General features: G+C 37.2%; 1 protein-coding gene across 6 annotated transcripts in view; it reads left to right on the plus strand.

Annotated features, from left to right (window-relative positions):
• FIP1L1 (factor interacting with PAPOLA and CPSF1) overlaps positions 1–15,065 on the plus strand; it is a 43,467-nt gene that overhangs the window by 18,627 nt on the left and 9,775 nt on the right. For all 6 annotated transcript variants that reach the window (XM_054066001.1, XM_054065996.1, XM_054065998.1 and 3 more), the window contains 5 exons: positions 6,380–6,473; positions 7,571–7,724; positions 12,483–12,509; positions 13,064–13,118; positions 14,773–14,828. In XM_054066001.1, coding sequence (XP_053921976.1) covers positions 6,380–6,473; positions 7,571–7,724; positions 12,483–12,509; positions 13,064–13,118; positions 14,773–14,828 — 386 coding nt within the window. The remainder of the gene's footprint in view (positions 1–6,379; positions 6,474–7,570; positions 7,725–12,482; positions 12,510–13,063; positions 13,119–14,772; positions 14,829–15,065) is intronic.

Consider the following 15,065-nt stretch of genomic DNA (forward strand, 5'->3'; position numbering starts at 1 on the left):
GCTTAATGAGCTTGCTTTAAAATCCAGGAAGAAGTTCTAAACCCAGATATTGAAAAGCTCAGAGGAAGGGCATCTGGATCATCCTCAGTATGCAGTCTGCCAAGGAACTTTAGGTTATGTCTGGGAGATCTAACTGATCGTGCTCTGGTGTCTGCTGTATCTTTTCGGCTCCATTGGAGTCTAGGTATTTGAGCAGTTGAGGTTAGAGCCATCAGTCTGGCAGAACTTGGAGCCTGTATTCCAGCTTCCAGCAGTTCTCACTGTTATTTGTATTAATGTTGTTAACAGTCCGCTAGTTAGAAAAATATTCGGGAACTTCTCTTCTGAAATTAGAAGTTTTGGTATCTTTTTTCTTTCTTTCTTTGAATTTCTTTTCTGAAATTTCCTGAAGGTTTTTCCCAGTCTTTCTTTTATTTTGCTATGTATCTTCCTATTGATAGCTATTGTCAGATTTCTTTCCTATGGTTTCTTTTACAGGTGTGACACAGGTATAACTTTGTTTCTCTCATCCGTTAGCAATGTAATTTTATAGCCCATTTTCTAATGGAGTTGACCTAAGTGAATAATGGTTATTAATCTCTCTTAGAAGTCAGCCGTGGGCTACAGAGCAGGTAGGTTTTATTCTATCTGCATAGGAATACTAAAGTTATAAATTGTCTGTAATCTGAGTTTCTGGGTTTCGTTTGTTTTGGGGCTGCAAGCAGGGAAGTTCACTAAACTTTAGATCCTTCCTATCCTCAAAATAGTGGTTTCCCATTGCTACGGATACAAGATTTTGGTAATGACGTTAAGATCCTTGTCGTATTATTTTCTAGTCTGGTGCCTGGAATCCTTCTTTACTTCCAGTGTGTTCCCCTGTGGTTGATTCATTGAGGATTTTCAGAGCTTGATTATGCTTTAAATTTTAGTGTTTGTATCCAATGGAATACCATCATGTCTTTATTCTCAGTGTAGCCTTTTTGTTCTGCTTTGCAAAGTTTAAAAACAGAAAGTTGCAATTGACAGCTACATGGCTACAATTTCAGATGCTCTTTGGGTTTTAAAGGTACCTCTCCTAACTATATGAGTACATGCGTGTGAATTAAGAGTTTTATGGTATGAGCAACTTCTAATGGGCATAAGCTTAATAGATTGGAAACTTTGGTGTGTTACATTTGCATTTAAAATTCACACATTATCTCCACTGGGGACTGGAATAACTTGCTAGGCATTGTGAACTGAAATCACTGAAAACCACTGAAAATTTAAATGCAGTATTAAGACTTTTTCTAAGTAAGGTGCACCTTTTAAAAAAAAATTAAGAGAGATAGCTAAGCCTTATTGAGTTTGTTTCTGTAGCTTTATCACTTTGTAAAAGTATAGAAAGGACAAGAAAATAGTTGGTCTGGATCAGAAAGTAGGCACAAGATCTTTGAGGTCTTTCAATGAGGATGAAAATGAGATCCTGTGTTAAGGCTTTTGACATGTTTGTCAGCATCCCTAACGAAGTGTGATTGCAGCCTTGCTGTATGTGGTTCTTCTTAGTGTGCCCATAGAAAAATCTCACCTTTCTCCTACTTCAGGTTAGTATTGTTTTCTCTTAGAATGTGGCACCAACACATGGACTCTCTGAAATAATTAGAAATAACAGGCCCATAAGAAGCATATCTTTACTTTACAAGAGCACTGTGTTTTCCTGTAAGTACTTCTGAAGGCAGTCTATCCCGAGAGTGAAACACAAGATTAGAAAGAAATACACATCTTGTCCAGTATTAAAGCTTTACTGAAAGTGATCTAAATCATTTCATGAATAGGTAAAGTCCGACACAGCTAGCTTATTTTAATGATTTTAAGTCACAGATTTTGAGGTTTTAATCATTGCAAAAAAATGATAATGAACCTTGTTAAGCAGATACAGAGGATGGGTGAGGGAAAGTTGAAATTAAATCATAGAGTCGCTTGGTTGGAAAAGACCTTTGAGATTATCGAGTCTGACCATATCTGTCCAACACTAAACCATATCTCTGAGGATTTAATCTACCCGTCTTTTAAATACCTCCAGGTATGGTGACCTAACCAACTCCCTGGGCAGCCTGTTCCAGTGCCTGATAACCTTTTTTGTGAAGAAATTTTTCCAGATATCTAACCTTAACTTCCCTTGGTGCAACTTGAGCCCATTTCCTCTTGTCCTGTTGCCTGTCACTTGGGAGAAGAGACCAGCATCCACCTCGCTACAATCTCCCTTCAGGTAGTTGTGATAAGACAGTGATAAGGTCTCCCTTCAGCCTCCTTTTCTCTAGACTAAACAATCCCAGTTCCCTCAGCAGCTCCTCATAAGACTTCTTCTCCATCTCCTTCACTGGCTTTGTTGCCCTTCTCTGGACATGCTCCAGGACCTCAATGTCCTTGTAATAAGGGGCTGAAAACTGAACACAGTATTTGATATGTAGCCTCACCAGTGCTGAGTACAGGGCTACAACCACTTTCCTGGTCCTACTGGCCACACTGTTTCTGATACAGGCCAAGATGCCACTGGCCTTCTTGGCCACCTGGGCACACTCCTGGCATGTTCAGCCAGCTATCAACCAACACCCTCAGGTCCTTCTCTGCCAGGCAACTTTTTAGCCACTCTTCCCCATGTCTGTACTGCTGCATGGGGTTGTCATGTTGCAGGTGCAGGACTCGGCACTTGACTTTGTTGAACCTTATCCCATTGGTCTCTGTCCATCAATCCAGCCTGTCCAGATCCCTCTATAGAGCCTCTGTACCCCTAAGCAGATCAGCACTTCCTCCCAGCTTAGTGTTATCTGCAAATTTACTGGGCTACACTGAATCCCCTCATCCAGAGCATCAGTAAAGATATTGAACAGAACTGGACCCAGAACTGAGCCCCGGAAAACACCACTTGTGACCGGCCTCCAACTGGATTTAACTCCATTCACCACCAGTCTGGTGAATTGGGCCTGGCCATCCAGACTTTTTTTTACCCAACAGAGGGTGTGCCTGTCCAGGCCGGTGGCAGCCATTTTCTCAAGCAGAACACTGTGCGTAAATGGTGTCAAAGGCTTTACTAAAGTTCATGTACACTATATCTACAGCCTTTCCCTCATCCACGAAGTGGGTAACCTTGTCATAGAAAGAGATCAAGTTAGTTTGGCAGGACCTGCCTTTGATAAACCCATGCTGACTGTGCCTGATCACCTGGTTGACTTGTGTGCTGTGTGATATTACTCAAGATGACCTGCTCCATGACATTTCCTGACACCGAAGTCAGACTGGCAGAGATGCCTGTATTTGCCTGGATCCTCCCTCCTGCTCTTCTTGCAGATGGGTGTAACGTTTGCTCCAGTCAAGTGGAACTTTCCCAGTTATCCAGGACTGCTGGTTGGTGATGGAAAGGACTTTGGTGAGCACCTCCACCAGCTCCTCAATACACTTGTGTGGATCCTATCCAGCCCCATAGACTTGTGAATGTCTAACTGGCCGAGCAGATCTAACCATTTCCTCTTGGATTGTTGGAGCTTTGTTCTGCTCTCCCTCCCTGTGTTCTGGCTCAAGAGGCTGAGTACCTGTAGAACACTTGACCTTACTATTAAAGACTGAGACAAAGGGCACTGAAGAATAATTGTCCCTCTAGTGACTCTGAGAAATATGAGTATAGGTAGGAACAATATATTCTTTACTTCTTATCTGACTTCTGCATCTGGGAATTTTAAAATACATTTGAAGAAAAAATTTAAATTAAGGGAGAAATTTAGATCTGTGCAGTTATTAGTGCTGTATTTTGTTCAGCAGACCAAGGCTGACATCCACCTTGTTTGCAGAAATACAGCAGCTTGCTGTTAACACAACTTAATAAGTGAAAAACTCGAGGGGAAAAAAGATTTATTAATGGAATTTTTGGGGTAATATTATTTAAGATTAATTACTTTTTTATTATTAAGAGTCACAATTACTTGTTTTATTTCTGTTCTTTTTTGCCATTTTAAGTCCAAAGACCAGTTCTCAATCTTTTTTCCAATCCCTGTCTGCTTAAAGGAGGCAGCAGTTTTTCCCTAGAGTTAGGAGGAAAATATACTCTACGTCATTCAAGTGTGAAAATTTGAACAAAATAGCCTTCAGACACTGAAGAGAGATCTCTTCCAGCAAAACGAATATTTTGTTTAAGGCTGAAGGTTCTTTCAGAATAATAGATTTCATAAATCATATTGACCCTTATCCAGGACCTAATGAGGGCAAGTAAATAGAAACAGAAGATTTATTATCTTACTGCTGATACTGGTCTTATATTTACTTATGCCTTTTATTGTGGGCAATAATACTGAAGTCAGTTTAACAGGGACTTGAGATTCAAGTTTGGCCTTCATTCCAAACTCATGGAGGAAAGGAGTGAAGGGCTGTCCAAACTACTGGCTATGACAGTAGCTACCTTATCCAAAGATGATTATGAAGTTTTGTTCTGATAGTTCTTTGGTATGGAGACCTCAACAGCTTGCATCTATAGCCTGGGGAAAGAAGGATAAGCATTTGTTTACAGAATTAAAAGGAAAGATTATTAAAAATTCATAGTATTATAGAATGGTACAGATATGTTGTATGCATCTATGATGTATTTATATTTAACAATATTTTTCACAATGGTCAGCAGGCATGTCTTTAAGGAAACTTCTGTAGCTGTTTTCAGCAGAATCAAACGCTGTTGCTTTGTTTTACTAATGCAGGTGATTCAAAGTCAATTTAGCTTTATTAGTGAAAATCATTTATATGGAATTGTAACTATATGAGGATAAAGGTGGCAGGGTTTGGGGCATGAAGTGGAAAAAAAAATCAACCCTAATTTTCTCTGTATGTAGTGATAGGCTGTAATTTGCCTGTTACCCATTGAGGAAGAGATTCTGGAATCATCGTTGCTACTTCCCAAAATGTCAATTCCATTTCTAGTGTTAGCCAGAATTAAAAAATGGGATTGTAGTTGTCATTAGCAGTGGGGAACAAAATGGGAAAAGTCATTATGATAGTGTATAAAGCAGTGATGCATTGAGACCTGAATATTATCTTTGGTTCTGTTTAAGTCATCCAAAGAAGTATATAGTAAAAATTTCTGGAAGAGTCCACAAAAATGTAAAAAAAAAAAAATGAAAGTTATAGAGTTATTTCTGTGTGAGAGGAGATACAGACTAGTTCAAGCTCAGAAAGAGACAGCTGAAAAGAGATGTAACTGAGGTACCAAAAGTACTGTGCTGCCAGAGAACAGGGAATTCATGTACGTATGTGTGTTTTCTTAACGAAGGGGCTGTAGGGCACCAAATGCTATGGCCAGGCAAAAAGTACATGAAACAGATCTCATCACTGGAGATCAAGAGTACAAGAGTGTTCAGAAGAGATTGTGCAAATTCAAGTTAATCAGAGATTATTTAACACAATGGCAGTGTTACTTGAGAGGTCTTAAATTTTTTAACTTGGGAGAAACTGGGAAAGAATATGTATATATGTTGCTCTTCTTGTCATCTTTCTCTAAAAATCCATTACTAACTACTTTGAAGGTAGGTTTGCTTAATTTACATTATGTTCTCATGTTACCTGTTTGGGTTGTAAGAGAGACTGAGGTGCGTCTTGTGCTGCTGTGTTGCCAATTTTTTTTTTAATCGAGGTGAACATAGCGTTTAGCTATGTAAATGTTTTAGAATTGTTTGAGAGAAACACTTTGCATTTGGGAAACTGAGGAACAGAAGTATGAATGGCGGGTCTGAGATTCCTTGGAGTTTGATGCAAGGTTTAATTTAAGAGTCAATGCTTACTTGTTTTATATGCTTTCTCTTTGATATTAAAAGTCCAAGACAAGAGGGATGGTGGCTCATTTTGTTCAGTATGTGCTGCCATATAATAGTACATGTGGTAGGGTTGACTTGCATTTATTTCTACCTTCATTTGATCTTCCATGGAGTCCTCCAGTATTGTTTCTTGCAGTTCAGAATTTTTTTCTAGTTATAACTGTTTTCCTTTAGATTGTTGTAGAAGTTGTTTAATGTACTTTTTTCTTACTGAGGTTTTTTGTGATCTCACTGTATTATTGTCTTTTTTTTTTTACCATTTATCAGTGACAGAAGTGTAGGTTTATCATCTTGTAGCAGGTGGAAGGAGAATGGGGATACAGTCATCTTTCATCTTATAGTAGTCTACTGTTGTATTGTTTAGTTTTACACACTCACGTATTTCAGCAAATTTGTCACATTTAATGTTATTCAGAAACAATCTGTTATGTTTTATGCAGGAGAAGGAACTTGTGGTGTTTGGAATGAGGGAAGTCCATAAGACTGCATTCTCGTATTTTTCTGGTTTAGTTTGATTTGGGTATTTTTTCTAGTTTTGCATGCTGATTCTGGTTTGTCTCCTGTTGCAGGCGCTTATCTGGCACAATAGATGTAATTGGACAAACCATCACTATCAGCAGGGTGGAAGGACGACGGCGTGCTAATGAAAACAGCAACATACAGGTTTTATACTGCAGATTTACACACTTATTTTTGACTAATAGACATTTTTGCTCTACCAGAAGGTTCTGATTAAAACACTTTAATCTGTATGAATTGATTAATACAGAAGAAGTTTTATGTTCAGGAAGAAAATTGGGGCAGTTAATTGAATTATATTAAGATTAAATACTTGATATCTTTAAAAAAAATAGTTAATGTTTTGGTATACTTACTGAAAGGAAATAAGCAATATTGCAGACTTGCAATCCAGGAGACAGCACTGGCTCTACTAGGTCTGCATGGGATAGCATTTTGTTTACTAAGTGACAAAGATAAATATTTAGACTTCCTATCCTGTTCTCCCCTGTTCCTGCCAGACACTAATGCTGAAAGTGAAAGCCTCTTCATATGCAGTTTGAGAAGTGCAGTCTTTTAAAATAATTTGTGAAGGAATAAATAGTTGATACTATTCTTTTTTAATTATTATTCTATTGTGTTATTTTACCATAGATTGTGAGATCGATCTTTACGATTTTAATCTTTATGAGCTCAGATTATCTTAAGAAAGCAACTAAATACATTAAGATTGAATACAGTTTTTCTCTCCTGACTTACCTGTGGAAAAGAATCAAGGTTGCTTGGTGCTCTAGCTGCATCACCATGCTGACTTACTAATTATTTTTATATTATCATTTTTAGGAAAATAACAGTGGATTGTAGTGCTTATATGAAAAACACTGCCATAATTTTTCAGCCGATCTTCTGACAGTGTTTAAGTAATTACGTGTCTTGGGATTTTTTGTGGTTCTCATATTGATATTTGCAATATTTTCCTCTACGTGTAAGTCTAAGAATTTGGAGAGGGGGCATATTCAGATGGCTTATATTCCTTCTCAGATCTTATATTTATTGTTCCCTGTTGGCTACTCTTAGACCCGCAGAGATATTGAGCAAGTATGGGACACTGAACTATACATAGGGATGCAGACAAAGCTTAAGCTGTCTGACTGTGACATAAGGTGCATAAGTAATACTTTCCTGTTGTAACTGGAGAGAGAGGAAACATACCTTCTACCCTTTTGAAATGGCAATTGTAACTGTAGTTTGATATTTTACAGGTTCTTTCAGAACGATCTAATCCTGAAGTAGACAATTTTACCAAGCCACCTCCATTTTTCCCTCCAGGAGCTCCACCTACCCACCTTCCACCACCTCCTTTCCTCCCACCCCCTCCAACTGTCAGTACTGCTCCACCTCTAATACCCCCACCAGGTAAATATCCTGCAGTACATGGGATGTGAAATATAAGAGATGCATTACCATCAAATGCTTGCTGATAATTAGTTAAAGACAGTGCATTCCATGCATGTTTGGCTGTGTGTGTAGAATTTCAGAATTTTGTGTTCTACTTTTTTCATAAATATATCAGCAAGACAGAAACAAACTTTTGCCTTTACTTTCTTAGTAAGAGTAGTCCCAAGTAGTAAATAGTTACATAAAGACTAAATGTTGGATCTTGTGTCCTTGAAAATGTGTGACGTGAGAAGCTGTTTTCTGTGATCAAGTACTCTTAATGCTGTTGAAAGGTGCATGTTAACAAACCATTGTACAAACTTTGGGACTATAACTATGGTATACTGTGAGTTTGTGTTAAAAGGTGGATTCTCTAATGTCTAAGGTCAAAGCAGCAATGGAAACTTTAATTCCCCTTTCACCTCACAGTGTGTATGAATTCCCAAAGGTCTGGTAAGAATTGCATTTGTGCTATATCCTTTCTTTCAGCCAGAGGTCTTATTAACACCTGATGTTTTTATCCTGCATTCTATGACTGTGATTCTTAGATAAATCAAAGCTCTTTGAGACCTCTTCTCATTGTTAGATCTGGTTTGAAAGGTATTGATATTTACTGAATATTTACTGAGATCTGATACTTAGGGAAATTTACTGGGGGGAGGGCATCATGGGCATTTGCACAAGTAGCACAGTTACTCAAATGTTGTCTTTTAAGGAATTAAGTTCAGAAGGATTTAGCAAGGTCAGTGAGAAATGAAAATAGATGGGGAGACTTCAAGGAGTGTTGGAGTAGGAAAGTAAAGGACTTCTATAAAAAAGGGATTGATTTAAGGTAGAGCTCCTTTCCTCTTTATTTTTCCATTGGTTCCTTATGTTCTTTTGCTTGACTTGTTCTGAAATCTTGCTGAGCAGTTTGTTTGTTATTTTGCTATTCCATAGTGAATCTTTTAAAAGTTTCTCTATTAATACTCTTACATATAAGCAAGGACATAACGTTATTTCTGTGTTACAGCTTTGTGTAGGACTTTATAGGGTTTAAATCCTCATAGAAGAGGATGGTTTCTTCAGTTGCTGCTGATTATGTCATCCAGAGGGTCCTGGACAAGCTGGAGAAGTGGGCTTGTGGTGAACCTCATGAGGTTTAACAAGGCCAAGTGCAAGGTCCTTCATCTAGTTTGGGGCAATCCGCAGTTCTAATACAGGCCGGGGGACAATGTGATTGAGAACAGCCCTCCAAAGAAGGACTTGGGGGTACTGGTTGATGAAAAGCTTGACATGAGCTGTCAATGCATGCTTGCAACCAAGAAGGCCAGCTGTGTACTGAGCCGCATCAAAAGAAGCGTGGCCAATAGGTTGAGGGAGGCGATTCTCCTCCGCTCACGTGAGATCCCATCTGGAGTATTGTGTCCTGTTCTGGAATCCCCAACATAAGGAGGATATAGAACTCTTGGAATGGGTGCAGAGGAGGGCCATGAAGATGATCCGAGGGCTGGAGCACCTCTGCTATAAGGACAGGCTGAGAGAGTTAGGGTTGTTCAGCCAGGAGAAGAGAAGCCTCTGGGGAGACCTTTCGGTGGCCTTCCAGTACCTTAATATGGCCTACAAGAAAGCTGGGGAGGGAGTTTTTACAAGGGGAATCACTTTAAATAGTGGAAGATTAGATTAGACATTAGAAAGAGATTCTTCATGATGAGGGTGGTGAGACACTGAAACAGGTTGCCCAGAGAAGTTGTGGATGCCCCTCCTCTGGAAGTGTTCAGGGACAGGTTGGATGGGGCCTTAAGCAGGCTGGTCTAGTGTGACGTGTCCTTGCCCATGGCAGGGGGGTTGGAACCAGGTGATCTTTAAGGTCCCTTCCAACCCAAACCATTCTATGATTCTGTGATTATTTTAAAACTATAAACTCTTGCTGTCTTGCAAGCTCTGTCTTTTTACAGTGATTGTCATACACAAAATGGTGCAGCCTAGAAAACAGAAGGGGGAAGAGGTTTAAAGATGAAATAATTATGGATTTTTGTGTATAAATTTAAAAATAGGATGTCTTAAGAGAGAATATGCTGCTGCTCTGGCAATTTTGTGATGTTTCGTTACTGCAGGGCGGGACAGAAAGGAGAGGAATGTGAGACTAATGCTCAATGTGGTTTTAAGCTCTATTAAAACCTTTCTGATAAAATAATATAGGTAATGCATTCCAAGTTTTTAGAAAGTGATTATTTTAATTGTAATTGTGGTACAGAAAAAGTGATCTAAGTTGTGTATTATTAAAAGCATGAAAGGAACCCACCTCACCCCCCTCAAATGGGCTTCATGCAGGGATATCACATAGGTGTACTGGAGTGTTCTTATGAAACCCTTTACCTATTGAGTTTTTAAAGGTTAAAGAAATCCACATGTGTTACAGATCTAGCAAGCAGTTTGGCTTTAGTCTTGTGATTTACAGACAGGTTTATAGCATACACTTGTTCAGATCTCCTTCAGCATCTTTCTGTGCTTCGAGTAGGTTTGAAAATAACAATTAAGAGCTGTGTATTTGGTTTCTTCAGGCCTAAATTTTAACTGTGGTGTTTCCAGTTCTTTATCTTCAAAGCTGTTCCTAAAATAAAATCTGCCATCCCTCCTAGGTTCAGTGAAGAAGAAGGAAAATAACCTGCTCTTACCCAGTATTAAACCAGGACTACTTGCCAGAAAATTTAAGTATTCCAAATATAAAACATCCTCCAAAAGCCCCTTTGAAAAAGGATCTTACTTTGAAGTTAGGTCTGTTGTTCTGAGTTAATTCACTCTTTTGATTCAAATCTTTTTTGAGGAACAAGTCCTGGAACGATTCAGAGGGCCAAATGCAGAAAATTCTCAAATACTCCTAGGAGATCACTGGCTATAGAAAAAAATGTGGGGTTTTTTTGTATGCTTAGTTTATTGTTCTGTTGGAGCAATTTAAATTTGAAGAAGAACATGGATGCTTGAGTTTAACAGGCTTTAAAAGTTGGAGTTTGTGTTCTGGTATACGAGTGTAGTTAAAAAATGACATGTTTTGTGATCTTAAAAAAAAAAATCACTCTGAAGTGTTGAACTTCTGTTGCATAACTTTGGGAAGTTGGACTGCCTCGATCTCCACTAGGGCTTAGCAAGATGACTGTACATCTGCTCAGCCCCAGCAATCTAACTGTGTACTTCTTACTTGTGATAAAGGAGAGCAATTTTGACTTAGTTTAGCCTGTGGCAAAAGAAGTTTTTACACCAAGTCGACTTATATTACACTGCTGTGGGCTATTATACAGTTCATCTAATTTGCAGCATGTTAAGATGTGGCAGTATTATCATGTTTGATTCCTTACTCCACAAGCAGAGCACATGTGGCATTGTTTTCCTTTAGTAAAACGTACATGGTTTTCTATAAATCCAGCGGTAAGTTAGTAGGATGGTATACTTATCCTGAAAGCAATTTTGAGCTCATTAGATAAAGTGCTGAACCAATGCCATTTGATTGCTTTTGACATACAAGCGTGAATATTTAGGTTTAGGCCAGGTGGATCTTTGTGGCAGTACAACGTGTTGTAGGGATGTGATGTGATCTACACTAAATCATCTTGCACTCATACTCAAGTTTAGTCCCTACATTCCAAGAAATGACTCCGTATTTCAGAGTCTTGTTGCTTTCTCCGAAGAAGTAATTGATGGTGCTTCAAGTATATTTTCCTACGCTGTGTTAGTAGAAGGCAATGGAGTGAAGAGTTAAGAGAGTCTTAATTTTTCTATTAATGGAAGTTTATGAAATTTTTTTTTTGTTTCTTGTTTTGTGTCATGTGTATTAGTGGATAAGGTCAGGGAAAAATACTTTTTTTGAGCTTTTGAGTGATACTTGCCAACCTGGACTGTAAAAGAATATTTCTTCCATCATGGTACCATCAATTAAATTAGCTTCTGTCTTAAAATAATATAATCATTAATCATGACTTTTAAATGTTCTTAAAGGTTTTTGAGGAAAAGATGCCTGTGTGTGGTTTTTAGTATAATAAACTGCATTAACCAATTCATGGAAATTATTTGTGCATTTGATCTCTGGTTATTAGTTGTATTCAGTCTGTCTTCACTTTGTTTGAATGGCTCTCAATTTTCCATTTGGCTTGTAATAGCCTCTGATGAGATCTTTATTTGTATTTCTGCAGAACATAAAATTCTGAGGAGTCTATTAATTTTTTAAGCAGAATTTCTTCCTCTTTTTAGAAGAGTATAGGCTGATGGCTTTTCTGGCAATTCAGTGAATAGTGCCAAGAGCCATGTTCAGTGCTAACAATATACTGGTTTTAGTGCAGCAACTGAATTTTTTTCTCATTCTAGAGCTAAAAAATTAACCAGTTTGACAGAACTTATGATATTTTTCTAGCTTACGTTCTTAACATTACAGGAGTAATTTTGCCTCGGTTGTATTTTTTAAGTTTATGTATATTCTGTGTTGTAGGCTCATGAAGACTCTGTTAAGATGGATAATAACTAAGAAAGATGAATAGAAAATACTTCATCTGTACAACAGTTTGAATTCCCAGTCTTCCTTTTCACAAGTCTTGCATAAAATCTTAACAATTGGTATTAATGAATGATCTTGATCTGAGGACACAGAAAATAAGATGTCATTGTTCTTGTTCATGTGTATGGTGATAACACAATCTGACTGTAGATCTATAGGTAATCAACATAAGCTTATTATTATATCTAATATATTGTTTGTTGTCTTTTTAGGTATACCAATAACAGTGCCACCACCAGGTAGACTTGCTTAGAATTTTTTTTCCGCGTTTGATTAAGAAATGAATACTTAACTAATGTGCAACTGTCAACTTCCTATTAGTTGTAGAGAGAAAAGTTCATGAATACAAAACTATATGTATAGATGTAGGCTCAGTTATTTTGATCCCAGGCAGAAAAGAAAATGTATGAAAACGCTGTTCATCAAGGGACCTAATCATCCTGTTTCTTAGATGTGTGCTTCCTCCTTTTCTTTCCATTCTTTGATTTCAGCTATGCAAAACATAGTTGTGATTACTGTTTATTATGTATTGTTAGATACTCGGGAATTTTCCTATGCTTTGAAATTGTTGTATTTTTAAGAATGATATAGTATTTGATTTGAAGCATTCATAATATACGTTTAATACTTGGCCTTTGTTAAGCTGGAAAGTAGTTCTCAGTTTTAGAAAATTAAACCCGTTTACACAGTAAGAAACAAATTTGCCATTGCATGTGTAGCCTGGTTCTTTTATGTGTTTATGGTCTGTTTTTTAAATTTCTTTTTTCCCCTCTCACTTAATGTATTATTACAGGCTTTCCACCACCACCCGGCGGTCCTCCACCTTCCCTCATACCCACAATAGAAAGGTGATTATCTGTTTGAAATCTCATAAAGTAATATAGTAGTATTCTGTAACTGAAGTAAATTAGATAGGACTCTTTCACTACTCACTGTTTTATGGAGTGGGAAGACAGTTTCAGATTTTTACATTATTTTTACAGAGCTGTTACTAGTCTCACCTGTCTAACACTAAATATTATTTTGAGTAGGTTGCTTAACCACTTACTAGTTTAGTTGAGTTACGACACTATATCAATGCCAAGACTTAAGAACAAAGTCAAGGCAATGATTGTTAAAGTATTCTTTAGTAGTCTGAAGGCTTATTTAAGTGAACTATGTAGTTATCAGCTACTGTATCTTTTTCTATAAACACAAGTAAACAATTTGGCCACAGATTCAAGCCCTCATAAACTATAGGAAATGCCAGAGTTCCATGGAATATAAACTTGTATTCTACTTTGTTTGTTACAAGTATTCAGCTTTCATAGGCTTATTTTTCAATACATTTTTATATACGTGTATATGCACACACACACACTAATACAGTGGAAGGTATCCCTGCCCATGGCAGGGGGTTGGAACTGGATGATTTTTAAGGTCCCTTCCAACCCAAACCATTCTATGGTGGTGCAAACCTCTTGCCAATCCTTTGGATTTCACTGAAGGAAAGTGCACACATCTGTTCATTTGAAGTTGAAAATTCTATGAACATGTATGCTACAGGATAATAATTGTAAATCTCTAAGAAAAACCTCATCTGATTTAATTCAGAAAAAAACCCTAACTGAATGCATTTAATACACATGGAAGTAAATTTATTACTAACAGTAATATATTACTAACAGTTGCTTTGAGTGACTGCTGCTTCTGACTGTTAAGCAGTGGTCATTGTATTTACTTGTAGTGAATATATAGTTTCTGAAATACAATGTGGAAAAAAATCAAGTTTATTGTGGAAACTGGGAAATAAATCTCGTACCTTTATATGTTAAGATATTGTGTTGGCCTTTCATTTTCATTGGGTTTGTTTTATTTGTAAACTAAGCTAACCTAAACCTTAATTCTTAATGTTAAAGTGCCTTCAAACCCAGAAATAATAGGTGAAATACTGCAAAGATAATTTATTCAGGTTATGTAGGAAGTGCTGAAAGTCATGAGATAATACTATGTGTATGAATTACGTCCTGTGCACATATAATACTTTTTAGCCTTTCTGGTTTTTACCTCCTTGAGTTGGCTGCCACTGAAAGAAGTCAGCCTAGAAAATGTGTAGCTAATTTAACAGTTTATTTATAGAACTACACATTTGAAGTCCACCTGTTCTTAGATATGCTCATATATCTACTTTATAACAGAAAGAATGAGAATGACTTCATTCATGCAATTTTCAAGCAGTTGGAGAATAAGTTCAGTAGCTGTGCAGAAAAGTCTTAGGATTTTACAGAAAAAGAGAGAATGCTATTTTCAGTTCCTGTATACATGAAATACACATAGTTGTGTTAATGGACAGCTTTCTTAATTAGTAAAGCTCAAATCGGAGGACATATCCATTTATAACAAGCACTTTATTGTAGTCTGTATGGTGGTAAGACTTTAGGGGAATAATATTAAAAATATATATTTATTGATGGAGGTAGCTTTGGTAAAACTGGATTTTTACATGTATTTTCTTTTTAACAGTGGGCATTCTTCTGGCTATGATGGTCGTTCTGTTCGTGCATTTTCATATGGCAGTGGTGAGTAAGTTTGCTGGCTTTGAAAATTTTGACTAGTGCTGTATCGAATTATTTAATATACTTTTCAGGATTTTAGCTAAGAGTCTAAGTGGGTTCTTTTAGTAAATGGTTATGAAAACTCATTGCTTACTATTCTAAATAGATACGTGCTTTTGCAAATTCAAAAACTATTGGTAAATACTATTGTTTTGCTTACTTATTTGTATGCTGGGTATCTGTCCACGTTGCTTTTGCAGA

Source organism: Cuculus canorus, chromosome 4 (assembly GCF_017976375.1).
Source record: "Cuculus canorus isolate bCucCan1 chromosome 4, bCucCan1.pri, whole genome shotgun sequence".
Lineage (NCBI taxonomy): Eukaryota > Metazoa > Chordata > Aves > Cuculiformes > Cuculidae > Cuculus > Cuculus canorus.